Source organism: Hippoglossus hippoglossus, chromosome 5, assembly GCF_009819705.1.
Source record: "Hippoglossus hippoglossus isolate fHipHip1 chromosome 5, fHipHip1.pri, whole genome shotgun sequence".
Taxonomy (NCBI): domain Eukaryota; kingdom Metazoa; phylum Chordata; class Actinopteri; order Pleuronectiformes; family Pleuronectidae; genus Hippoglossus; species Hippoglossus hippoglossus.
In genome coordinates, this window is record NC_047155.1 from 20607615 (window position 1) to 20635304 (window position 27690).

At 44.0% G+C, this 27690-nt stretch overlaps 2 protein-coding genes across 3 annotated transcripts in view; one reads left to right on the top strand and one right to left on the bottom strand.

Annotated features, from left to right (window-relative positions):
* On the top strand, window positions 1–26455 carry rhobtb3 (Rho related BTB domain containing 3). Of its 2 annotated transcripts, XM_034585448.1 has the most exons (13): window positions 634–787; window positions 934–1165; window positions 2599–2791; window positions 5272–5429; window positions 5698–5806; window positions 8421–8616; window positions 8744–8940; window positions 14674–14783; window positions 16322–16427; window positions 17694–17867; window positions 21618–21784; window positions 21994–22090; window positions 23308–26455. In XM_034585448.1, exons 1-13 carry the CDS (start codon window positions 711–713, stop codon window positions 23424–23426), a joined length of 1935 nt encoding a protein of 644 aa, XP_034441339.1. In that variant the 5' UTR covers window positions 634–710; the 3' UTR covers window positions 23427–26455. The 2 variants fall into 2 exon arrangements, with proteins under 2 accessions (XP_034441338.1, XP_034441339.1); XM_034585447.1 differs by lacking the exons at window positions 634–787; window positions 23308–26455 and adding an exon at window positions 1–569 and having other exon boundaries at window positions 21994–22164.
* glrx (glutaredoxin (thioltransferase)) overlaps window positions 22983–27690 on the bottom strand; it is a 6271-nt gene continuing 1563 nt past the window's right edge. The window contains exon 3 of the mRNA XM_034585449.1: window positions 22983–23450. The gene's annotated coding sequence lies outside the window, so the exon portion shown is untranslated. The remainder of the gene's footprint in view (window positions 23451–27690) is intronic.

The window sequence follows — 27690 nt, forward strand, 5'->3', positions numbered from 1 at the left end:
TCTCTCTCCCTCCCTCCCTCCCTCTCTCTCTCTCTCTCCCTCTCGCTCTCTCTCCCCCCCTTCTCTCCAGTTGTTCTCCGCCGCTGGGACTTTTGTCTTATCCGCCGACGTCACCCTCCGCACGGTGTGGAGCCACAGTCTGCGGTGTGGACGCGGTGCTGTGACGCTGTCTCCCGCGGTCGGTGACAACTTGTGTGTCCGTTAGCGCAGTGTCTGCCCATGGGCGCTGCTGCTGACACGCGCCGCTGCTCTCGGTGCCCGGTGCGCCTCTGCGGTCGGTTCGGGACGGTACCGGGCTCCGCGCTTTTATGAATGAATAACGAAGGGGGAGGACATGCGAGACTCAACAGCAGCAGCAGCAGCAGCAGCAGCAGCTCCCGGGGGGGGCAGCCGCTGATGAGAGGGATTAACCACGGAGCGGAGCCGCGGCTCGTTGCGGAAAAAGCCGAGTCTGACTGCAGACCGGCGAGGAGACGCACCGTGAGGGGAACGGGCTCCGCAGCATAGAGCAGCAGCAGCAGCAGCAGCAGCAGCAGCAGCAGCAGCAGCAAACACCGAGGTTACACCATGTAAGTTTCCCCCGAAGCTGCAACTCCTGCAGGCACCCAGGAGGAGCGCTCCCCGCTGGGGCTGCATGCTTTTTTTTTTTTTTATCAAGGATCAGAAATAATCCCATCAAAGTGATTTATTGAACCATAACACACATTCAGATGCAACAAAGGGCCATGGCAACCTTCCTCTCAGTCAATGTGACAGGCATGAATAATGAGCAGCAGAGCTCAGAGAGGTGAGCTGCCTCCTCTCCTCTTCTGTGGATCACCATCACCATCACCATCACCATCACCATCATCAGCATCAGCATCATCATCATCATTACCACCATCACCATCATCATCAACATCCTCATCATCCTCCGCTTGTCTGGTTTTGCAGGTCCATCCACATCGTGGCTCTGGGCAGCGAGTGCCCCGGAGGAGTCGGGCCAGGGGAGGAGATCATGGGCCAGGGGCAGCTGCAGGGAGGCCTGCTGTGGAGCTACCTGGGTCATGGCGCGCTGGTGGGACCCTGCGACCTGGAGAGCAGCCTCCACAACCCGGCGTTCATGGAGTACACCTCGCGTGTGTTTGGAGACGTCACCGTGGTGGTGCGGGATTGTCCCAGCTGGGTAAGAGACATGTTGGTCCGTCTGTGTGCAGGACAGCATGAGAGGTGTATGGGTTTTGGATCATGGCTTTGATCCACCTGAAGTAATGTGTGTGTTTCAGGGGCCATAAAGGGCTCAACATTTAGACATAGGGGCCATTTATATGTCCAGCATCCATGCACAGTTCCTGTTTCAGTAAAGCTGCTTTGACACACACACAAATTATCTCCTGACATTCTCCGTAGGGGCTGTGAGAACGCATATGTCCGAGTGAGAGACTCTGGACCTTCTCCAGAATTTCTTCTGCCAGCCCCTGAGAAAACTGCAGATAATGTTCAAATGAGCCCATGTGAGGACACAGCAGGAGATCCTCTGGATTCACTGTGAGCGAGTGAGCTCTAACATGTGAGAGACGCAAAACTGAGGCAAAAAAAATAAATACTCTTATCTCTGGATGAAAAAGCGGTGCCATAAGTAGAAGACACCAACAAAGGTGTCAACAGAGCTTTTGTTGATAAAGGCTGACGCCAGTGTCGTTGTGCTGCAAACATGTGATCTCCACAGCGGAATTAACTTATGTCTTCCTCCCTCCTCTGCTGCTCCACCCCTCATCTGAACGCGTTCAGCTGGGGCCTGTGCCCCCCTGATCCCGGCCCTGGATCCCCCCCTGCCCAGTATACATATAAAAAGAATCCTTTTTTAAATGTTGCTTTGGCTCTTACCCTACACCTCCCTGCTTGCATGACAGCCAATCACACCAGGTTTGCAGAAGAAGATTAAGACAGACCAATAGGAAAAAAGCATGCCACAAGAAAGTGGTGCAGTTTTGCTCATTGTTAAAGATTGGGCCTCACTTCACTGATATACTCTTTACTTTTTCTTCATGCTACTTTTCCTCGGTACATTTAAACATCTAAAATTCCGAAGCCACTTACCTTCCAGTGCTGATTGCAAGCTTCATAAAAACGTCTCTATTCTTAGGCAGACGCTTTTAACATGCACTGCACAAAAAAAAACCAGAAACGATGAAAGAACTTTTGTTCTTAATAGCATATGCATCTGAAATGAAAGCGCTGTTGTGATTATTGTGGCAGCGCTGTATGCGTCCTATTATAGGGCTGTTTAACTCTGGCAGGGGGTGGTGCTGGGGAAAGTCTGTCAGTCTAAATCTACGTCTTTTTCTTTCAAACTGCTCAAAGCTCTCTGAAGTGTTGTTTTTTCCTCCTGCCTAATGAGGTGAATCAGGCTGGTTCAGATCTGCTAGCCACACACATCCTTAGGGGCAAAGTCCCAAGAGCCACAATAGGGTATTTACACTGAGGAAGACTCAGAGGGGACAGGTCAGGGTTATATGAGGTGAGATTCATGGAACTGATTGGACGCACAGACAAACCCACTCCTCTTCTCATCATGTTACTATTTATATTTGTTGTCCTTTTTCTCACCTTTTCCAGGACTTGTTGGACAGCGACTGGGCCAGCGTGCGCAAAGTTCTCGAGCAGGCAGACATCCTGGTCATTAAGTATTCAGTCACTGACAAGCTGGCGTTCCAGCAGGTCAGGAACGGCTACGCCCCGAGACTGCGCCCGCTGCTGAGGCACTGGGGTGTACCAGTCATCCTCGTTGCAGTCGGAGCGCGGCTGAACGGTGAGGACGCCTTTTGTTTGTTCTGTGTCTTTGTCAGAGCTGGAGTGAGTTTTCAGTTTTTTTTGTGCCAGAAGCGCCGTGACAACTGATGGCTCCTCCAACAGTTTTGTCATTGTTGTAAGGAAACAATTGAGCTTGAGAGCGGGCAAATACACAATGCCACTAAAGTTGATATCCTGGTATCTCGGGGGTAATTTGCTGTAGGCTCAGTTGTTGATTTTCAAGACAGTATCATGTTCCCTCTGTCGAGCTGGTGTGATGACTGTCTGAGTCTCGTGTCCTCCAGCGTGTCCTAGCAGCAACGAGGAGGAGGCTAATGATTAAATCTCCTCATGGCTGCCTTCAGGCTGTCGGGGCTCATGTTTCCCTGTAGGAAACACACCAAAGAAAGACATTAGCTTAATACTTTTTGCCTATTAAAGGCTCCAAAGAGCAGCACAGCAGAGTTTAAACCCTTGTGTAGAGGTGTGAAGCCTCATGTAGACTGCTTGGGCGTTAACATGCATGTGTATGTGCACCTTAGTGAGTCTGCATGGGCTTCTGCACACACACTGACCCTTGTCAAATTCAGATTCTGTAAACAAGCCCATCAATTGTACCAGTGTATATTTTTAGCTCGGCCGCTCAACATACTTTGAGCTCCTGTCTTCGCTGCAGGATGATCACAGTGGAAGTCAACTCTTTTCTGGGAGAGGCAGATAAAGCGCGAGGCAGTGAGAGTGGGAAGCTGTGGAGCCCGGGCCTGTGTTTGTTTTTCTTGTTTAGGGCTGCCGTGAGTATGTACAGTGCATGCTATCCCCTCATGACCACAGAGACTGACGGCTGAGCTCTGAGCGCTTCCTGCTGCCGGACTTCAGACCACCTGAAGGCACATCCGTGGCAGAGAGCGAGCACCACCACACGTGCACTAACGTAGCCATTAAAGAAGTGCTGGACGCAGGAGGACGGACGGATTAATCCCTGGAACTGCACGCACACAAATGTCGCACTAATATGCCAAGTCACCCTCTTCTTTTCCTTCTGCCTCACACACACACACACACACACACACACACACACACACACACACACACACACACACACACACACACACACACACTTTGTCTTTCTGCGTCCCTGTGTCTTGCCTGTAGGTTATTAGCCATATGATTTATCAGATGCCTCAGCTTTTAGCGTTATGTCCTGTTCTTTCTCTCCGGCTCTCTCCTCCTTTGTGCAGTCTTTCTCTAGTGTTTTTTTCTCTTTCTTCCTCCGAGCTAATCCTTCAAATTTTCTGTCTCTTTGGTGCCCATCCACACGGGCCACAGTCGGGCTTGTGCTAGTGCACATGTCACGGCAGATTTTGCACATTTAGACGACCTTATTCTCATGTTGCTGTTCAGGAAGATTCCTTGTTTTTTGCTAACAAACTTAAGAAAAGGAAATGTTACTTATTCATTGTCAGTTCATTTTATAATCCCTTATTGGATATGGACAGTCAATGCGAGATAAACTGGAGGAATTAGTGCGAATCTGCATCATAAAACCAGATGTGGCTTTGGCATCTGGTTGCACTCTGCAATGCAAAATATGGTTTCTGTCTTAATCTGGGTTCTGAAATGTGTTTTATGTTCTGTTCATCACACAAAATGACTTTCTGTCTGTGCTTTTTGTCCAGTTAAGAAGGAACTGAGGCTTGTTTGGAAAATAATACTGTCCTATGATGTTTTCTAAGTTTGATTTGGTTGGTGTTAGTATGATACTTTTACCCTTAAGGAGTGTCAAACATTGTTACCCGGCACTGCTCTGTTTGGTCCAGTCGGGTAGCAGTTGATTTAGATCACAACCCCATATGACTCAACACTGTGCAGATTTTGGGTCCTCTGAGGCTGTTTTGTTCCACGTCTGCTAACATTAACTTTATAAATTAAAATGTGGTGCTTGAAGGTGTATTTGGAGGTTATGTTTTCACCCCGGTCCGATTGTTTGTTGCTTGGTTTGTTTGTTTGTATTCATTATTACACAAAAACTACTGGAGGGATTAACACGATAATGTGGAAAGATGCTGTATGGGTCAGAGAAGAATACACAGAATTTTGGTGTGGATCCGGTTCAGGTGGAGGAATGCACTATGGATCTTGATGAAGAAAAATCAGGCCCATTTAGGGAACTGATATCTATGAGTGTGAAATTTGGTGCACCTTGACTGGATTTAAGGAGACTTAAGTCGGGCTTTGGAGGAGGAATGCGCTCTACTGAGTGCCATTCTTCTTCTACCTGAATGATCTCACAAACATGAATGTCATGTAACTCATTTTGTGTATCATAGTCTGTTGCTGCTGATTTGTTGAAATGTGGGACAAGCATTTCCATTATTAGCTGTTTACACTAGATTCATGCATCGCGAATAGCTGCAGTATCAGAGACTCTCTTATACTCCCGCTAACCTTTTAATGTGTGCACACATCTTGAGAGTTGAATTCTCTGCTTGTTGTCTTCAGACGAGGGTCCCCCCTGTACGTGTCCGCTGTGTGCGTCGGACTGGAGCAGCTGTGTGCCTCACAGTGAGGGTCTGCAGCTGTCCCGGGACCTGGGGGCCACCTACCTGGAGCTGCCCTCTCTCAATCACGTCTTCGTTGGGCGCTACTTTGGCAGCGTGGTAAGCCATGACGCCACACGGGGACCAGGGGATCAGGCATCACCTCAGACAGTTTGTAGCCGTAGTGGTTAAATAAGCCCTTATGTGGCCCAAATGAGTCTTTGATTGTACTTATTTTCAGGTAAATCAACATGTGAGGATAACAACAAGCTGCAGTGACAGCAGCAGCTCTTTCTGTCTGATCAACATTTCCACATATCAAGTAGAGGAGACGAGGACAGGCGGCCACCTCCGCCCGAACTAATGTGTGTGTTTCTGTGTTGTTCAGCTGGAGTATTTCATGATCCAGTGTCTGAAACACAAAGCCAAAGAGAGGCCGGAGAAGAGGCGAGGAAACAAAGTGAACGATCTTCGTCCCCCTCACTTAGAACAACCAGGTCAGAGGAGTACTGTGGTATCTAAAAACTCATGCTGCTAATGCGAGACAACTTTTAATGTATTTGTGTCTTATTGACTCCTATGAACAGTCAGGCAAGTTGGAAAAATTTAAATGAAAGTTATTCAAATGTGATTAATGAGATGAGAACAGTGTTGAGTCATTTTAAGTAATTACGTTCGGTTTAAATCATTTTCTATGTTGCATAGAGAGCATTCGGACTGAATGGATTGTTTCTTCTCGAGCTCACACAGCCATAAAAAGAGCTGAGCACAAAGGTTTTATCCAGATCAATATTCTCTGGTCCAATCTGGAGATAAGAAGGAAGAGAAAAGGCTCGGAGGATGCCTTTTATTCACTGATGTTTGATTCCGTTTTACACTGAGCTCATTTCGACACCCCTCGCTGCAACAACTGGCCTTTTTGCGAAAACATTTAATTATTGACAAATCATTTAAGCTCTAATTTAGTTCTAATCTTCTTATTTGAAATTCAGAATTTCAGATTCACGCTGGAATCAAAGGAAGTTTTAGCTGGTAGCAGAAACATGGAGTAAGATTTATTGTTGACATAATCAAGAAAAAGCTAATCAGATTCTGAAAATGCTAAATGCTAATTATGAGGAGAGACAAACGACTACGGCAAAAGAGGCTAAAGAATCACAAAGATTCACTCACAGCGTCCAGCAGAGACACAGTCAATTTGATTATCGAAGCAAATCGTGAGAAACAATTCTGCTGCTTTTACTTTGTCTTCATGTTTTTTAGACTGTGACACTCTCTCTCCTAATTGACTGAAGGACAATCTGATTGACTCCTGGAGTTGACGGCCATGTCTGACTGTCAAATGTTGCCACCGACTAAAAGCTTTCTGTGTGCCCAATTTTAAATTATACAACTGAAATAAATGTGCCGAGAATTTCAGTGAGTCGCATCAGACGCCTCCAGCTTCTGTCCATGTGTGTGAATGTAAATGTGAATGGTTGCTTGTGTCTGTATGTTTGCCCTGTGATACACTGGCGACCTTTCCAGGGGGAACCCCACCGCACGCCCGGTGTCAGCTGGATTGGTATAGATAATGGGAAGATGTCTATACCACTTATCATTTGAGTGTAGCGGGGGGCTGGAGTCAATCCCACCTGACACCGGGCGAGAGGCGGGGTACAACCTGGACAGGTCTCCAGTCCATTACAGGGCCAACATACAGGCCAACCATTCATACTCACACCTACGGCCAATTTACAGTCCCCAATTAACCTCACTTAATATTTGGACTGTGGGAGCAGGCCAGAGTACGTGCAAAATCTACAAAGAAAGCCCCTATGTGAACTGGGATTCGAACCAGCAACAATACAAACCACTGTGCTGCCCCAAATAACAGCACACAGCACAGACCCCACAGACGGATCATGTAGAATCGCTTTATTTTGAAAAGGAGGGAGTACTGTCTCCAGTTACAATAACTGGTACGACTACTAGTGCCAATTTTCCATGCAGTTATTTTTTAAAGAATAAAACACCCAGAATTAAACACAAACTGGTGTTAAATATTGATTTGACCACTCTGCTGTGTGTGCCTCAATCTAATGCAATGACTGACAGATTTAAGTTCTGCCAAAAAGCTAGTCAGTGCTGTAGAATTAATTGGGGCCTGTCCAACACTACTTCCCCCTGCTCCTGGTGTAGCTTGCATTAAATATGACAAGCTGTGATTCAGGAACAGGAGCTGTGTTCATGGTCAGATCTGAGCAGCCATAAAAAAGGAGATGAGGTACACAGAGGCAGAGTGTGTTAGGCATGAATGGGGATATAATAGGAAAATGTTTTGTGGAGACAACTCGCCCTCAGTTCCTTCACCTTCCTGCTTGGTGCTTTTTCCAAATTTGTATTTAACTGAATGTCTGAATAGATGCATCACTCAGCGTCATCCTTTTTTGTCTTACTCTTTTTTTAGTTTTTCGATGATGTATTTATTTATGGCCTTTTGCTCCAGACACCTTTTCCAGTTTGTAGTTCTATCACTACAGTGTTGTCTTTTGGCTTCACTGCTCATTTCTCTGCAAATCATTTCTCTCTGACGCTGCATTTTATTTTTTCTTCTTTAAACACTAACCGTATTTAAAACAAACTTTTGGATTAGAGGTTTGGATTCTGGGTTAATTTTTTGCTTGATGACTGAACGTCAACTTTTTGGTGTCAGTTCCCCGAGATCAAAAGAAGCAGGAATAAATCCTCTGTCGTGTAGATTTCTATATTTCTTCAGTGGAACAGAATCCAGCCTCAGCTCATATCTCTGCAGTTCTGCTGTAAGTGCTAAGACAAATATATCCGGAAGCATTTTTTCTAGCTTAAGTAACAACTCTTTGCAATGATGTCTTGACAAAAAACATCCCACGACAGTTTTGCCGTCCAAATGACTCTCTCCACATACACACTCCATTTCTCTCTGTTGTCAAAAATCATTGCTAAAAAGGAGGAAATCATTCAGTAGAAAAGATAGATTCAGGTAGATGAGTATGCTGCAAATGTAAATTACATCTAGGGTTCTTTGAACATTCTTAACTCATCCTACTCAGCTTTCTCACTCCGTTTCACCATCTTGCTCCCTCCGTCCAGCTCGTCTTCCTCCCATCCGTGTGGAGGAGTCCAGCTTCTCCCAGGACCTGCAGTGGTTGTTGGAGCGTGGCGTGCAGTTCGCCGACGTGGCTTTCTACGCCGGAGAATCGGGGAAAGAACTGGGTTGGGCCCACGCGGCTGTGCTGTGTGCTGTCAGCCCCTACTTCAGACAGCTGCTCCTGGGGCCTAAGACCAGGTAGGAGAGCTATGAGCAGCAGGTCCACGGGACGGAGCTTAATCAGCTATTTCACCACCTGAGCCTGGAGTCGCAAGCTGGACTCCTCCGACAAGCTAATTTTTTATTTTCAATTTGAATTTCAAAGGGAACGCCCACAGTCGCGGTGTGTTTGCAGAGAGCGGGATGGAGGCCCCCCCTCACTGCTCTCCACCTGGGACGGGGGGATTATTGATGACATGCCACGTTCAGAGGGGCACCTGACAGGACGACTCTCCCGGCTGGTGGTGAAGGACCCCCTCCTGTGTATGTGCTTGTGGGAGACGCTCATGTTTATTTACAGAGGTAAAAACCACCAGTCTACACTCATCCATTGTAACGTTTACCCACTGTTCTATTCGCACTGTCAGTTTAAATATGTGGATTTTTGGTATCATCAGTATAATATTTACATTGTTGAGCACCTTAGTTTAGCGTGTTCACATGTTGAAATGCAATGTGGTGTGGTCAGGAAGTCCGGCTTCCTGGATAGGTTAATTGGAGACTCTAAATTGACTGTAGGTGTGAGAGCGAGTGGTTGTTTGTCTCTATATGTTGAGATGGACTGGCGACCTGTCCCCATGTAACCCACCTCTTGACCCAAAGTCAGCTGGGATTGGAACCAGCTCCCCCCACAAGCATCAAAGGATAAGCGCTATAGAAAATGGATCAATAGCATGTCAACTTTTAGAATGACCAACAAACACAAAGTGGGCAAGTGAGACTGACAGTAATGTCTGTAGTTCTGCAGGTATTTGGTCATAAACCAACTGCAATTTGGTGCAGATCCATGTGAAAATCCAGATCTAGTGAATTCAAATGTGGTTTCATAATTGGACTGTTGGTGGATATATGTGCTGGTGGATGTATGTGCTGGTGGATGTATGCTCTAGTTAATAAATGTTCCAACTCTGTAATGTAAAAAACATTGTATCTCCAGTTGGTGGAGTGATCTTAAGTGAAGGTCATTCAATTATTCCTACATTAACCTAAATCACAGCAGCAGGGCTGCAACACAGATTGGCTCCACCAGAGTGAAGTTGCCCAAACTGACGTTCTGGCATCAGGACCAGTTGCACAGGAGCCAAATAGAAAGATCAAATAACGAAAGCAGCCAACACACAGTCTGTCCAGAGGAATCTGGACTCAACACGGATGGATCAATCCGTTCACTCCCATCACACTACATGGTTCCTGGGAAATCAAATAGTTGCAGATGTTTGTTGACAATTATTTGTGGGTGATACTAAATGCTGGTGCTTTTGCCATATTGGACACTTTCCACACATTACTACTGGGGTTTGAATACAGCTACCAGAGCCGGGCTGACATCCACAGCTCAGGGATTCCACTCCCTCGAAAGGAGGAGCTCGATTTTTCCAATAGTTGAGATGTGATGATTAATGTCTGCTGGCAGCAGTGGGCACTTTTCTTGCCGTTGGGTCTGGTCCAATATTCCATTACGCCGAGGAACAGAGATCAGTCAAATTGAAAGTGCTTGATAGTAAGCAACAGTAGTATATTTAATCTAGAGCCTGGTCGTTCATCGTGTAATAGTGTGATCTCACGCTGCTTTTCTTAACCCACATTTGTACTTGATGCCTTGGACCACTCGTGTGTCCTTTATCTTCGGCCAGCTCAGCTCTATTAAACTCCTTTGGACATAAGTAACAAATGGTTATGTGCACTGAGCGACGTGTCTGCAGAAACCGAGTCTCCATCACTCGGATGGCTATTGATAGAATCTGCCTCGGAAGCCTGTTGCAGCAGCCTCATATCAACAAATAAAGGACTCTGATGAAACATGCCTTTTTAAAATAATAGTATCATATATTAACCTGGTTGAACAAGGATACAGGCATCAAATGTAGAGCCAAAACAATTACGAATGCAAATTGTGGCACTTTCATGCAAAATTTACTCCCATCATTTAAGTAGCTGAGTTAGTGATATTCTCTGTGACTTTAGTGCTGCAATGAAAATCTTCATTTGTCTAAGTCTGCGGCTTAGACTGCTGTATGTTCGCTCGCAGCGCCTGTGCATGCCAGCGCCTCAGCACAGGCTGCATGTCCTGCGTGAGTCCTCGTGGCGGAAAGCTGTGCCAACATCTGATTCATGCCTGCCTCTTGTGTGCATGTGTGTGCCGGTAAAGGGTGAGCGGAGAAGGTAAAAAGATTATAGGGTTAGACCGAGTCTCTGTGAGTGACTCTGTGAATAAGAATACGGTAGGAGAGGGCAGTGTGTATTTCCACGCACGTATGTAAGTGCTTGTGTGGAAGATGGAAAAGTAAGGAGTGTAAAATTGTAAACAGGGTGAAAGACGAAGGCGGTGGGATGTGAAGGTGAGAGAAAGGAGGGGTGGAGTATAAGGTGCTGCTACTGTGCATTTCAGTCAGATGACGTGAGGCTGAGTGTTTGGCTGGTGGGAGAGCTGGGCATTAGAGCATAATGGTAATACGTGTGTGTGTGTTTGTGTGTGGGTGTGTACTTGTTGTCACCTATTAAGGACCTTCCCAGAATAAACACTGACCTTGTCAGGACCAGTAGACCTCATGAGGCCCAAAAGTCAGAATGATGCAAAACATCCTCTCTGAGCTCCATGTTACGGTTAGTGGTAAGATGTGAAATCAATGCAAAGTCCTTACAAGGATAGCTGTGTGCGTGTGTGTGTGTGTGTGTGTGTGTGTGTGTGTGTGTGTGTGTGTGTGTGTGTGTGTGTGTGTGTGTGTGTGTGTGTGTGTGTGTGTGTGTGTATGGTTTGGAGGTAATTGTTGAAAAAGGAATATGTGTGTGTGTGCTGAGAAGAATACGACTGTCACATTTCCATAAAACACTGCAGGGCATCAGTGTTAAGTCTAGTGTGAACATTATGTTGATGCTGAAAACATGTTGGGTCTTACAGTAGGTTAAAATTAGTTGAGCTCATATGCAGTGTGAATGTGCGTGTGTGTGTGTGTGTGTGTGTGTGTGTGTGTGTGTGTGTGTGTGTGTGTGTGTGTGTGTGTGTGTGCGTGTGTGTGTCTGTCCAGGTATTACTCAAGTTGTGGGGACCTAAATCCGTATTATGAGGACTTGTCTTCCTTGTGCGGAAAAAGGCAAATCCCTATGATATGAATCATAAAATGTTACATGTTTTAAGGTTAAGGTTAAGGTTAAGGTTAAGTTTAGGTTTAGGTTTAGGTTTAGGTTTAGGTTTAGGTTAAAGTTAGGATAAGGGTTAAGTTAAGGCAAGTAGTAACCATGGTTAAGGTTAGAGTAAGTCATCAGGAAATCAATGTAAGTCAATGTGTTGTCCTCTGAAGCCCTGGAGAAATGACTGTGTCTGTGTGTGTGTGTGTGTGTGTGTGTACATGCATGTGTTTATGTTCTTTTCTTGAATTGATTGATCAGACGTGAATATGTTCCCATAGTAACAGTTTTCCAGTGTTTGATGTTCATTTGCAGTGAATCCGCATAAAGTCGTACTTTTTCTTTGCCGGAGACAGGACAAGCGTCTTCTGTTCGCTATTCAGTTCAACTCACTTGACAATTGTAGCTCATTTTAGTGGCTCAGCAGAACAAATTTCCATAACAATGTAATGTCTCTGCAAAAACAGAGCGTCACACTCGTGGTATTATTCCACACTCTGGCTTTTTGTCACTTGAGTGTGTGTTTCTGTACTATATATTTGTGAGGACCATTTTAAGCATAGACCACAGTGAGGACATTTTTTGGAAAGTGAGGACATTTTGACCGGCCGTCAATTTTTCAGGGGGCTGTTTCAGGGTTAAGCCTTGGTTTTGGAGTTAGGGTTAGGGTTAGGATAAGGGTTAGGTGTTAGGCATTTAGTTTGGATGGTTAAGGTTAGGATAAGGGGCTAGGGAATGTATTGTGTCAATGAGTGTCCTCACTAAAATAGAAGTAAACATGTGTGTGCATGTGTGTGTGTGTGTGTGTGTGTGTGTGTGTGTGTGTGTGTGTGTGTGTGTGTGTGTGTGTGTGTGTGTGTGTGTGTGTGGACAGTCACAGAGGATGTGACTTCGCTCGTGTGATGTTAACACTATCGGACTGTGTCTCCTTGTGTAGCTTTCTACTGAATTATTGAATTTGTCACTTGGTTGCTAACGTGTATGTGCATGTTTACCACGTGTGGTACATGTATGTGACACAGATGAATCATTGTGTCTCTTGTGGTCATTCAGGCCTTGTGTGGGGTCATGTTTTCTACCACTCACCAGTTGTTTTTCTTGTCTCACTTGTCGTTTCCTTGCAGCTGAGTTCAGCACGGACGTCACCGGTTTCTGTCTTTGTTGGCATTTGGTTTAAGTTTGGATGAGATTATGAGTCAGGAATGCAGCAGTTTTGGACGAGATTAAGGAACAACGTTGGGGGAATGAGTGTTAATCTGTACAAATTGTTCCCAAGTGTGTTTGTGTAGGTGGATAAGAGGAAATACATCAACATTCAAACTCACTGTATTTGTGATATTATTTTGTAGAATCTTTTATATATATATTGTGTTATTCCTTTTCCGATTATATGCCTATGAAAACATGCACCAGCCCATTCAGTGCTGTTTCTTTGGTGCCTGGCTGCATCATGTGTCAGCACCACAGCTCCTCAGCTAATCTCTCACCCTGCAGAGAAGGTGCCTGCGCAGTGCAGTGTCATTATCTGCGACCGTGTGCTGAGGTATAATCCCTCTATCACACAAAAAACTGTCATAATGAACTAATGATGAGCTAAATCCTGCCCAGTCCGGCTCCCTTCTTCCCTCGACAGTCTGTTTATGTCCCAGTGAGACAGAGAGCGCCACCCCAATCAGGCTGCAGCGTGCTGTGCAGCCTTTGGAAAGGAGTATAACTATATACATACTGAAATGCAGTGGAGGTGTTTTACAAATAGAATATTACTTAGAAATGTCTGTGTCGTAACAGCTTCACCAGTTTATACCCTCATTATATGTCACATTGTTTTAATGACTTTAATTTGATGTATATGACGGTAAATTTCTATTTCCCATGTAGCCCCGGGGAGGGAAAAGTCGGTCGGCCATGATTCATACTGACCTCGATGATCCAGACTTTACTCACATTTGTGGTTTTTACTGAAATGTCTCAACAGCAGTTGAGGCCTCATGCGTTAGTTCAAAATGTCATCCTTAGAAATGTTTTGCTTTATAGGGCAAAACATTTAGAACAATTTGCTGAAATCTGTTGCAATCTGTGCTTATTTCCAATGATCAAATATTAGCATGCTAACATGCTAAACTAAGATGGTGAAAACATTTCTCACTATACTACTGTGAGCATGCTGAGATAAGCATTTAGCTAATGGTAGTGCTGTGCTTGAATACAGTCTCACAATTATCTATGTGAACCGTAGACTGTATGTAAAGATGGATGACATGACTGCTCCCAAAAAATGAAACCAAAGCATCTTGATCGCCACCTGGTGGCTGGCTGCAGTTTAGGTCATAAATTCCGCTTTCATATGCAGAAGATGTATTTTGGCTTCATTTCTGGATTGTGGGAGGAAGTGGAAATGCTTGATCCAACTGTATTCTAATTCAAAACAACTAGACTCTTTGTTTATAAGTCAAACTATTTCATTACACTTGTGATTATTAAACTAAATTGAAACCAAATTTAAATTGTGAAAATTGTATCAAAGCTTTAAATATCATTTGAAGTTTAAAAATACATTTATAGCTTTTATTTGTAGCCAGCGCCCAAATGGAAAAAGGTTAAACCTGCATACTATTATTATTACAACTATTAAACAACTGACTTGGATTCAGAGTTGCAACAGGCAATCTTTTGGTCACTGGTTTCTGTTCAGAAGAACCTTGAATGGCTGCAACACCCATAACCACCATACATTACATAAAGAGACACATTTTAGAACAAGCCAACTTTGTCAAAACCAGGCAGGGAACATTGGGTGTACAGGTACGTGGGTGGTCTGTGCGCGGTGCCAGCTAGAGAAAAGTTTGTTTCTGTGTTTCTGTGAACGATGCTATTGTGGGTCCACAGAATGTGTCTATGGATGTTTTGCAGGAGCGTGGGAGTGGGAGCACCTCCAGGAGGCCCTGGAAGAGAAGCTGAAGAGCTCGCTGGCTGTTGCTCAGCTTATGGAGCGCATACGATCTCTCATCGGGAGAGAAAGGGTGAGGTCTTACTCTCTTGTCTTTCTTTAAGTTTGAGTGGTATATCTTATGGTGTGTATGCTATAACAGCTCTCTCCAGCGAAAGAGGTTAAATACCTCTAATGTGTCAAACTTGTTCTTTGAAGGTATAAACACATGTTTTTGCAGTTGCAGTGCAACGGCGCCTTAATTAGCAGGACCTTGTTAAAAAACAGTAATAATGAGGCTACAATTAGCATATTTACTTAGTTAGTGGCTGTGATCACTTCTCACACACTGTGGGAATTAGCACAAAATAAACAAGACAGTCACCTAAAGGAGTTAAAGCACAACACAAGATCTGTGTAGGAGTTTACACTGGACGTCAGCCATTAAATCTAACATTATAGAATAGAATAGGAAGCCTTCATCGTCATTGTATTGTACCAAATACAATGGGATTAAGAGTGGTACTCCAGGTTGATGCATAAAGACTAGAAAATAACACAATGCATGTAATAAATTATGCAGTTAATACAATCTAATAAAGATTAAAAAAAATATATATAATATGCCATAGTCGTTCATTTACTCACCAGAAAACACACAAAAAAGCACAGACGTTATAACTGCAACGTCACACTTTTAATCTCTGAGGTGGTGCTCTGCGTAATAGGAAGTAGCCTTGAACTCTTAGACAGAGACAAGGAGATATGACACAGTTGCGTCTGACAAGCCTTTGGCACCGTGCATGCTGCACCCACCCATTTGTACAGAATTAGGTCTTCACCTGAGGCGGTGCACCGAGACGTCATGACATGGCCACTTTAATGTGAGGAGACAACCCTGAGGTCCTGCCATGGTTTGATCTCATCCTCGGCAAACAGCTCCAGGACGTCTGACTCCATTAGACCAGCAGAAATGTGCTTTTCATAAGCTCTCCATTGTTTTACAAAATAAAAAGAGGCTGTTGCTGCCTCGACTGAAGACTGTGTTTCCCGAGCTCTCCCCCTGAGAATGTGCAGTTCTTTGTGCTTCAGTTGGCTGAGAAAGGTCACGTAATGGTAATGGGAGCCTTTGACGGCACTCAACTGTGGACAGAAGCTCATTAGAACTTGAAGAAGTGTCTGCCTTTCGTGCACTTCTGATTTCACCTGCAGTGTGATGTAAATACATATTGGAATATTCTGCCTTTAAATGGCTTCAAATGAGCAGTAATGTGTTAATAAATAGTCAGCTCGGACGACTGTCTGCTTCTCAGTCTGTTCTCACCGTTCGCCAGTTTCCTTGTGTCGTTCTTGGCATTGCAGTTCAAGTATGTTTTGGTAGCACTAAGCAAGACTGGCAGAGAAGCCATTTGTATTCCACAGGCAAGGTGGGAGAGATGCACTGAATTGTAATTGGGCTCGTAACTAGTACCTGACATCCAGCAGAGGAATGTTAACTCTGTCCGTTTCCTTTTGGCTGCCTCTACACTGTTTTGTGTGTGCGTGTGTGTGTGTATGCGTGTGTGTGTGTGTGTGTGTGTGTGTGTGTGTGTGTGTGTGTGTGTGTGTGTGTGTGTGTGTGTGTGTGAGCAGGGCCCCAGGGATACCCCGAGCGCGCGGGCAGCTCAGCTCGGCCCCCAGACGCTCGTCAACCTCTTCAATTCTCCTCTCTACTCAGATGTCATCTTCATGGTGCAAGGTGGGGGGGTCATGTTGATCTATTAGACGCACACACACCCTGACAAATACATGCACCGTCACACAGCGGAGGAAGGTCACACTTCAGTGGCTGTGATTGAATCGTGATCTCAGTCCCGGGCGTGGTCAACCACTTGGAGACAAATTAGGATATAAAAAGCGACGGGTGGCCTTCTCTACCTGTCGAGCTTCATTTCAGCCAAAAGCTTTCACGAGCTGCACTGTTCTATTAAAGAATCAGACAGAGAAATACAGACATAATGACCACACGCCTCCGCTAATCAATATTTATCTCATAAAAAGTGCAGTGAGCTTGAACTTGTCCTTGCACCTCAGAGCTGAGAGTTCAGCTCCTGGAGGTTAGAGTCAATTTCTACTAGAATATTTTGTGAATTTTACCGTAATAACCTGCTGACGGAGTGAGATGAGAGCTGTCAGGGGCTGTTAATGGCATTTAGTGAAAGTGGACCAGGATTTACATGTCTCAGATTTCTTGTGAAGTTAACTAGTTAATTTAGGTTCAGGAGCAGGGCCACACCTCAGCCACACCTCTAGTCACCTGTGGAGCCGACACATACCCAGTCAACCCATCACGCTCTGTTTGTCTCAGATTCTTTGACCCACCCTTTCCCTTCCCTGGGAAAAGAGAAAAAGAAGAAAACGGTCAAACCTACCCTCATCCCTCCATTCTTCTCCCTTACTCCCTTTCCTTCATCCTTACCCTCATCCCTACACTCATCCCTATGCATTCCATCATCCTTCTTCCTTCACCCTTTCACCCTGCATCCCTACCCACATCCATTCATCCTCCTTCTCTCATCCATACGCTTTCCTTTATCCTTACCTTCATCCCTTCATCCCACATCCCTACCCACATGTATTCATCCTTCTTCTCTCTTCCCAACCAACATCCCTATATAGATCTAGTTTGGTGTATATCTCTTGCATGTCTAGTTCTAGGTACTGCCTGGGGGCCTTGGTGCGTCCTCCCAGACCAGCCTATGAGACATCCTTCACCTCAAACCCTTCTCTCAATGTCCATTCATTTTTCCTCAATATCTAATATATACATTTTCATTCACATATTGTCGGGGCGTGGTGGAGATCATTTTATCCCTTATAACAAGCCAAAGTCAATTATGGTCTCTATACTAATGTGATTGTCCAAATTAACCGAAGATGCACAATCTGTTACTAATATATTGGTTATGAATCTTTTATGCTTTTTAGCATCACACTAAGCCTACCTGTTTATTTTGTGTCCCAGGGAGCGTGTTGCCGGCCCACCGGGCGGTGCTGGTGGCGCGCTGCGATGTCATGGCGGCAATGTTTAGTGGAAAGTACGCAGAGGCCCGGAGCCGAGTGGTGCCCATCCACGGAGTCTCCTCAGATACCTTCCTCTCCTTCCTGGAGTACCTCTACACTGACTCCTGCTGTCCTTGTGAGTTTACTGCACACACTCCAGGTGTTTAACTATATTCTTACTACAATAAGAGTGGTGCTAATTATAGTGACAGCAGGGGCCTCTCCTCTTTTTTATCTTGTGGATTAATTAAACTGTGGTGGATTTTGCACGGTGTTGAGATAGATTACTCTCAGTGTGTTTTCCATTCATCTGGTGATAACTACATCCTCAGGGTGTTGCTGTAAATATAAATATGTTTGCTTAGATAAGAATGACTTGAAAAGGGGAAAAGAAAGTCTCTGACCAACAGTGTCAGCCATTTATAGAAGGACAGTGGACCTCTGATGTAACTGTACAGAACCATGGAGATAAGCACAAATCTCAAATGAAAAGAATCAGTTTTTCTATAGGCCGCCGCTAAACACAAAACACTGCCTAAAGCAAAAGCCTGTTAACCATCTGTGTGAGTGCAACACGCTGGCAGTGTCGGTCTCAGGAGGCGTACGTGAGAACTGCATTAAGCTAAAAATTAAATTAGCTTTTGAGATGACAAAAGCAACCGGTGGCATCACTGCCTCATGTGCTGTTTTGATGCTGCCAAATCACGACCCCAGACACATCCTTGTTGGTGTTGTTTTCCTCTGTTGTCACTATCTGGTACATTGTGCGCTGCCTTTTCAAAGTAATTAGTGCTGATAAATCTCTGACGGCAGTGAGCTGCAGTCAAATGAGGACAATTTGAGGAGCTGCTACAACATTAAAATTGTATTAGGGAATTTCCTATCATGTGCAAGCTGCACTGATACTGTTGATCCCACTGAGAATCAACGCCCCGGCGTGCAGCTCTGAGCAGCTTTCAGCCGAACCCATAAATTAAAAACTAACCATATGATGGGGTCCAACTTAAAGAGGAACATTTAGAAATATAGTTTGAGGAGTTTGTTAAATCAAACCTGAAACATCAGTTAATATTGATCAGGTGGCCAGAAGGAATCCAATGTTAAAGTTCTCTGTATCTGCGTCATGAGTGAGTGGGGAGTTACTAATTAACATATTGGCCAAAACAACTGGATAAGCTGATATATCAAATCATGCTGTATATATTTTTAATGATATGCCCCCTAGTGGTTAAAGTTTACTAAATGCAGCATTGAATGGCAAGGCTTTGCAGTGTTGTCTGAGAAGACTGCGTGCCCGAGTGTGTGTGTGTGTGCGAGTGTGTGTGTGTGAGCGAGTGTGTGTGTTTTCGAGTGTGTTATATTGCTCATTTTGCAGGGACCTAAATCTGTTGACACAGTCACATTATGGGGACTTGTCTTCCTTATGGGGATCAAAAACAATTTCCCATAATGTAAATCATAAAATTTTAAGGTGAGGACCTGTTTGAAGGTTAGGTTTAGGTTAGAGTTAGGTTAAGGTTAACGTTTAATATTAAAGTTAAGATTTGGGTTAGGTTAAGGTTCAAGTTAGGGTTGGAGTTAGGTTAAGGGTTAGGAAAGAAGTAAATATGGTTAATCCTCAAGAAGGAAAGTGTCAGTCAATGTAATGTCCTCTGAAGTCATGGAGACAGGACTGATGGTGTGTGTGTGTGTGTGAGTTTGTGTGTGTGTGTGAGTTTGTGTGTGTGTGTGTGTGTGTGTGTGTGTGTGTGTGTGCATACTTTAATGACAACCATGGTGACATCACAGCTGGACTCCCTCTTAGTAAAAGCTTCACAACAACAGATGATGACACATTCAAAAAACACAAAAGGCTGTGTGTTATGTTCCTTCGTTTGAATACTAGATAATAAAAAGCTTAAACTTTTAGTCACAGAATGATGACATTAATTATAACACTTACTGTCATCTTGATTTCCAGTACTGTTACACAATGCAGCGGCTGGATTGACAATGTAAAACTTTCACATTGTGGAACAATCACATTGTGAATAAGTAGCTGACAATCCCATACTTCTGCAGCACGAGATGTTTTAATGGAAAACAAACAACCCCTAAGACCCAGCTCAGGTACGAGGAGGGTAAACAAGCTGTTTCCCAGAGATACGGCTTCAGGTTGAGCCATGGAAACAGGAAATTAAAGCCATGAAGCGGCTGCAGCCTCTGGAGCCGCTGCACTGTTACGTAAGAGCTCAGCGCTCAAGGTCAAAGCAAGGTAACTCCACCAGCAGCGACGAGAACGACCGGCGTGAAATCAAAGCAGGGGCGCGATCAGAGCCTTTTCATTCAGATCAATAATGTATTACGTAGAATCCGTTATTAATGCTGATTCAAATGTTTTGGCTGATTTGTGCAGTGAAGCAGAACGAACCCTGTGTAATGGATGCCGCTCAGCTGGCGGTGCAGCAGCCTGTCAGAGCCGCATGCAGAGAGTCAGTAAGGATGGGGGAGGCAGGGAGGGAGGTTGACGGCGGTGTTTGACTCACATTAATGTCAGGAAACAGGTTACATCAGGGGTAATTTGATTTGACGTGCCGGCATTACATAAGAGGATTGGCACCACTTGTTTGACATTTGCATTTATGCATTTAGGGATGTAATTTGACAGCGTGAAAAGAGCAATGAGAAAATGTATCAATTTGTTTTATAAAGTGGGATTTGACAAGTGAGGTCTATTCAGAAACACACAGCTGAGATTTGGTCCATGGAGTTGGAAGAGATTTCCATGAAATCTTGTGCACAAAGGATGTACTGTCGACTGCACTAATTGTAATATGACGAGAAAAGCGAGGTGGATTACGTACATGGTGTTTGTAAACACTAGATGAGGCTGTAGCTGAGCCAGATTTTGCACTTTGGTTCATATGTACACGTGCCTTCATTTTCTTCATTTAACGCTGCATTCATTGATTTTCTTGGCCACATGGGAGCAGCAGAACAAGCTGAAGATTGATTAGTGACACATTCTCACTTCATATAGCTCCATACAGTTATTTGCAAATGTGTTAGTAAACAATTAAAAACATATCCAGCAATTACATTCATTTGAATTCATGTTTATATGTTAAATGAGTCCAGTATTAACTCCTTAAGCCCTGTAAGCTTTAAGTTTAGTTTCCATAAATACCTTCTAAATGCTCTATGTTCACCAGCTAGTTGCTAACATTGTCACGACATGTACACTTTGTTTATGTATATTTATAAAACCAGGTTACTGCTGCGACTGATGAGTGTTTGTGGACAGGAAAACCAAAACAATGTGCTGAACGATGCTAAAATGCTCTCTGGAGATGAGGCGTATTGTCGGGTGACAGTTACTTTTTACACACGACAGACACATGATCATTTTATCTCATGTTAATTTTCATTTATTTCATTGAATGTATTATTTAACATGTTTTTGTTGTGATATCACTTCTTGTGTTTCATAAAGTCGTATATTAACAAACAATTCAACAAACTTGAGGTATTTTGTCAAAGTTACGTTTAAGACTCTGCTAAGAGTTTATTAACTGATAGGACTGATGTCTTTGTAACTTGTTAAGCATTCTCAAATATTGAGAGAGTAAGTATGAGAAATAGACACACAAAATACTTTTATTGTTATCTGGCTGTTTTTAAACTTTTGGTGTTAGTCTGTTCCGATTTGACTTTTGAAACAATAAACATAAAAACTCTTCAACTTCATGCGATGCTTTTAAACCTCTAATTTATTCCAGAGGCGTTTGTTTTTAAATAGGTCTTCATCTACAGCACACGTCAGGGTTCAAATGTGACATACTTGGTTTTATAGCAATGTAAGTGCTTATATCAGCTGTGTATCTTGTGTGTTTGTTTGTGTGTCCAGCCAGTGTGATGCAGGCCATGGCCGTGCTGGTCTGTGCCGAGATGTACCAGGTGAAACGTCTGCAGCACCTGTGTGAGGTGTGTGTGTGCGCGTACCTTCAGAGCATGCCCAGTAGAGAGCTGGCTTCCACAGGTATCAGCGTGGTGCGACTACTCCGCAGAGCAAAGGTCAGTGAAATGGTTCGTATACGAGGGGAAAATAAGGAACAAGAGCAGAACTGATGACTGCCTCAATAAAATATGAGTGTAATCTCCTTCACCCAACAAAATGCAGATGATTCTCTTGGAAGAAATCTACCTTTGGTTGAAGAATTGCTCCATGCAGTGTTTTTGTGAGAATAACTGTTATTCACCATGTTGTTTCTATTGACCCCCAGTGCCACAACGCAGAGCAGCTGTACGTCTGGCTCCTGCACTTCATCGCCAACAACTACCTGATCTTCAGTCACAAACCGGACTTCCTGGAGCTCTCAGGTCAGTGCGAGAGCTTTCTAATAACACGTCCGACAATTGAAACCAAGCCTGTTAAGTGATGATTATGAAAATTGAAATTGCTGCATTGACGGACAGCTTAATGTGATTGCTCATTTACACGTTTATTCTTCATTTTTACAAATGAGAAGCGTCAGCATTATTACTTGTATATAATAAGAATGAATGTCATTGATATCATATGATAAATGTTCGGTTAATCTTAACAAGCTGTAATTTCTGTCTCTAATGTAATTGGTTGGAAAACGTATTCATGATGTTACGTGAGGAATAATTGTCTGGTCAATATAAGCTTTAGATTGTCTCTCTCCTTTGACTGATCAGCTCCAAAACCTGATCTCTGGAGATACCCCTCCCAACTAATAATCACAGTTTAATTAAAATCCGTTCATGCATTGTGGAGTTAGGAGACACACACGCCCACACACATCAAAACGATATCCTGCCTCCGGCTATGCTGCGCAGTTATAATTAAGTGAGAACGCCTCCAGGCTTTTTAACACAGTATGTGCAGGTCAGGCTGCATCTGTCTGATAAACGCTGTGAATGCCTCGTTTTCTGTCAAATGGCCAACAGCGGACAAAATACATGAGGTGCAAGGTTTCCACTAATAAATTATACAACAGAATGAACGTCGTCACTTTAGAATCCAACTTGGTCGCACTCATCCTGTGTAAACCTGTGTTTCACGCATTAGCAGATTTGTGAGCCGTCAGCCTTTTTACACTAAAGCCTTCTTATTGTCCTTATGTGGATTACTTGTTACTAAGTTAACACTTGAGTTCTGTTGGCCTCCTAGTTATTTTAGTCCTGTGTGTTAAACTAACCACATAAAAGCAGCTAAAGACGGAAAAATGACCAACGGCAACATTGCTCTGGTTTGTAGCAGTAGCACTTTTTATTGACATCACAGACACAAGACTTATTTCAGATCATTGGACGGGTACTGGAGGGCACAGGCGAAGTCAAAGGTCAGGACAAAGAGACAGCACATGATGGGTCACTGTTGGTCTTCTGTGGCTTCTTGGTGTAAACAAATATCTCAGTCAGACATGTCAGACGAGTTCATGGCAACAATCCAGGGAGCTGTTACTGGATGTGGGTTTGTGTGTTTGTGCCGAGTGGAGTAAATCGGGCTGTAATGATTTTTCCACAGTTGCGTATGCAGTGGATTATTGATCAGTGATTGTGTGTTCCAGATGAGGAGCGCGAGCAGGTAGAGAGGCTACGCTGGCCGTCCAGAGGCTACCTGCAGGAGCTCAGCGAGTACCAGCAGCGGCGGCGCAAACTACGCAAGTCCCGCTGCATAGTCATGTGACCCCAGCACGCGGATTCCAGTGGCCTGTTGAGAAAAGCAAAGTTGGGGAATCAAAGGAGAAAATAATGAACTGCTCGTCAAAATGTGGGGGAAACAGTAGGAACAATGTGTGTGCTGCTGGATGAAGGGCTGACTCTGGGCGAGGAACATGTCACGAGACTCCTTAACCAATCGGACAGCGTCGTATGTACAGTGTGTCGAGCAGTGACGTGCACCGCTGCGACATGCCTCTCCTCCCCTGAAGGAATGTGTGTGTCCTTTGCATAGTGACTATTCCATTGAGGGCAATAAGAAATGACTGATCCTTTAAAGCCAATGTGAATTTAAAATGACTGTCTGGTCACTGGCCAGTGGCTCCGTGAGTGAAAGATCATTTTATTTCTATTGGCTGCTGCAAAATGGAGGATTTCTGAAGACAAACACCGACACAAAATGGCTCCATTACAAGTACAAATGTACTGAATCCAACCACCACACATGAGCTCACACAGCCGCCCGGGATCACGTGTGGACGTCAGTAACAGGTTGAATGAATTCGACACACGCCGGACTGTTCCGTCTTGAAATGAACCCACGAAGACCCACAATGCATCTGTGTCCTGTTGGATCTCAAGAATGTGAACATCTGCAGCATTTCATCCGGAGCTGAAATAACTCGTGAGCCGCTAACTTCTCAGCGAGTTATTTCATGTGAGCGGTGACCTACATTAACACAGGGAGCAGCGTGGAGAGCAACTGGTAACGCTGCTGCTCGCACAGTCAAACTCATTTTCATCTGTAATGTAACAAGGCTGCAGTTAAGCAGACGAGCAGGACCAATTTAATTATAATTCTTTTATTAGATTCCTTCAGATCTATAGCAAGACATCAGTGAGCGCCTCAGAGTCAGACTGATGTTATTACAGCGTGCGGTGGAATACGTTCTGCCCCGAGTCTTGTGTCAAACGAGGCCATTTCACCTTCATTGAGAAATGACTGGAGAATTAAACTCTGACATTGAACTGCGCACATTTCCTCTGCAGGTTAATGTGAAATCACGTAGAAACTACTCCTTATATATCTGCAATAACAAATAATAAAAAGATCCGTCTGTGGCACAAACAGGCTAAAGCCTTTTGGAGCATTTACTTGTACAGATTTAGGACAAACAACCATATCATGAAGAGGGATGATTGTAATCAGTCAACTCTGATTAAACGCTGCTACCCTCACTAGACAGCACCAGAAATACTAGTCCGTTAAATTAATTATTACCTCCGCCAAGGAGGTTATGATTTCACTAGAGATGCTCTGATACCAGCATTGAAAACGCCTCTGATCCGGCAGCGGCAAGTAGATAAATCTACATTTGATCCATTACCATGTTTTTAAAGTATATTAGTTTCATCCAGATAAAACTGCAATTCTGTTTTCCTAGAAATCACTTTTTCTTCACCACTCCAAGCAAGGCCCACAAGTAAAATGAAGACGGGTTTTAAGGGGTGGCACCAGTGATGCCATTTACAACACTTGATGATGATGATAGCAACCATCACTTCCATACGGGGTTAGTAGCATACAGCGGTTTTAGTTTTTGAAATACACTAGTATCTGAATCGGTTTCTTAAAGAAAAAATGGTATCGGAACATCTCTTGTTTTACTCTGTATCTTTTGGTTGCTTTATTTATTAGCAGGATTACACAAAAACTACTGAACCAATTTCCACCAAACTCGTGGGAGGGATGGAGCTGAGCCTTGGTCTGAGAAGAACCCTTTACATTTTGTTGCAGATGTGGATTAAGATCCAGCATTCAGGATTTTATTTTACATGTCATGTGTAGGATTGTTCAGATGTGGGGGAGGTATGTGCTCTACTGAGTGCCATTAGAATTTATACAGTACTCATGTACAACAGCGTCTAACTGTTGAGTGTAAGATGCTAAGCAGCCGCCTGCTGCCTGCCACTGGAAAGCGCTGCGGCTCCCAGCAGACAGCAGGCCCACCGTCCCCACGCTCATGCCTGGATGTTGTAAGCCAGCACTGGGCACAGTGGGACAGGCGACATCTTGTTAAACCAACATGGTTTAGCAGCATCTTCATCTAGACAGTAAAAACAAAGTTGTGTGGTTGCTGTGACAGAATAAACTGGAAGGGATGCATAACTACATTCAGCACAGACGCGTGCACGTTAGCCTGCGAGGTGAAAAGGCTGCTGGTGTTGGCAACGCTAACGTTAGCCACATTCGGCAAACTAATATGAAGTCCGTACATGCTGTGATCCAGATTAAATCGTGTTCAATTTCCACTGTTTTCTGATTTTTTTTATTGAATGTCCCTAATCATGAACATAAGTTGGTACAATAAAGCCAAAATGCCTCTGGGTGTATTCGCAATATTTCTTTGATCCTTTTGATTTTGAGAGGTTGTTTTGAATCATAATGAGATTATGATTTCTTGGTGCTGCAGTTATTTTTGTACGCTGTGCTGTATGTGGACATTTATGATTTGATTTTTTACATTTGGAGCAGACACAGTTGGGTCATACTACTTTACTGTCCAATGTTTCACTGACATTTACTTTAAAAGGATTGAGAAATATATAAAATAAAAAAAAACTGGAGGTACAGAAGACAAAAGAACTTTATAGAAAAGCCAAAAAAGAGCAAATGGTACTAACAGGTCAAAAGTGACTTGCATCAGTATGAGTCAAACAACATGTAGATGTGTGTTTAACCAGTTCTTGCAGCACACTGTGTAAAGACCACAATCACTGTCTGATTCTGACATCGAAGAGGTTGCACCCTTAACCAGCCAGTGTGTATTTAACCTTAGTAACAACAAACTGCTGCAACACAACAGTGCAAGTGTCTAGTTTGAATGACAACCGAAAAGAAAAAAAAAAAGTCCCGGTCTACTGTGAGTAAGTAGCAGCTGAAACACTGGACTGTGAAAGTAGTGAATCCACACAGGAGGCTCCACTGAGCCAGTGTTGTACAGACTGTAGATAACCTGACGTCTGACTTTAAATAAAGACATGTTTTAGAATGAAGAGAGACTCCATGATTAACTGCTGTGTTGGTTGATTCGTGTACAGGTGCAGCCGGGTGTCCGTGTGTGTCCCTGTGCACTTTGACTACATTCAAAATCCACCTTTTTGTTACTGAACGTGCCTGAGGGCTTGGTCACACATGGGTGGATGTATCAGGGGCCAACCTTTTGAGAATAAAAATTTGGTGAACCTCAACCGGTGATATTCACCTCCCATTTGCAGAATGTGACCGGGCCCTTGGGGTGTTGAGCCACCTTGAGCCTCCACAACCTTCAGCATAGATTCTTTGGTGGGGGGGTGGTGTGGAATGTGATTACCTGCCTGGTTTGGACAACAATTTTCTGAAGAGATCCGGTTTGGTTGCCTTGGCTGGGCTGATTTTCTTACACTGTACATGTCTGGAATCAGCCATGCGTGTCAGGGAAAGGATAACAGACTCAGTGCAGCTTACATTAACTGCATCAGGCTCAGGTTGGGGAACAAGAAACAGAATGCCTGTCAGGTTTGGATCAGGCCCGGTTAGTTTTCTCTTGGATGGGTTCAGACAGGAAAATGCGGCCTGAGCTACAATCTAGTTTGGTGATTGTGGTGTTGACGATTGCATTTTAATTCTAGGATCAGCTATATAGCATCATAACACCTTTGTCTTTCACACTGCATCAGAACAGGTCATCAACTCTTACTGTGACTCAATCAAAAAACATTACAGAGGTCCAAGTTGGACCCCGACCAATCACAGCTTTATGTCCTTAAAGACAGACGATTGTTAAGTTGCCGTGGACCGACTTTACTGTTCCATCTGATAACACTGACGATGACCGTTGTACCTGGTCATAGTTGTGTTAAAGAGGACTTTGTTATGGTTGCAGAGGGTGATGTCACACCCCCGACACACCCTGTCAGGAAGCATCTGTGTCTCTCTGCCTGTTTATTCAGGTGTTTCATTTGTCGACTGACTGTACATTTCCATCAGGATGTGGTGCAGTGAGGGCTCAGAGCTGATCTTACTCCGGTTTTTACTAGAGTAATTACATCTCACCTCTCTGATCATCACCTGAGGCATCTTATTCCCTATTGTTTATTTATTCCTTCACTAATGAGAGCCTACTGCTACTAATTTACGCACTTGATGTCTTGCTCTTCAGAGCGGCGACACCTTCCTCCTTACCTTGCCTGCTGTTACAAACTACATTATACGAGTGAGTGAGTGAGTGAGTGAGTGAGTGAGTGAGTGT

Excerpts from the sequence above, each read along its gene's own strand:
- rhobtb3 (XM_034585448.1), top strand. The coding sequence starts at position 711 with ATGCAACAAAGGGCCATGGCAACCTTCCTCTCAGTCAATGTGACAGGC. Across the intron at positions 17,868-21,617 it reads CACTGACTCCTGCTGTCCTT|CCAGTGTGATGCAGGCCATG; the intron begins GTGAGTTTACTG and ends TTGTGTGTCCAG. Across the intron at positions 22,091-23,307 it reads GGACTTCCTGGAGCTCTCAG|ATGAGGAGCGCGAGCAGGTA; the intron begins GTCAGTGCGAGA and ends TGTGTGTTCCAG.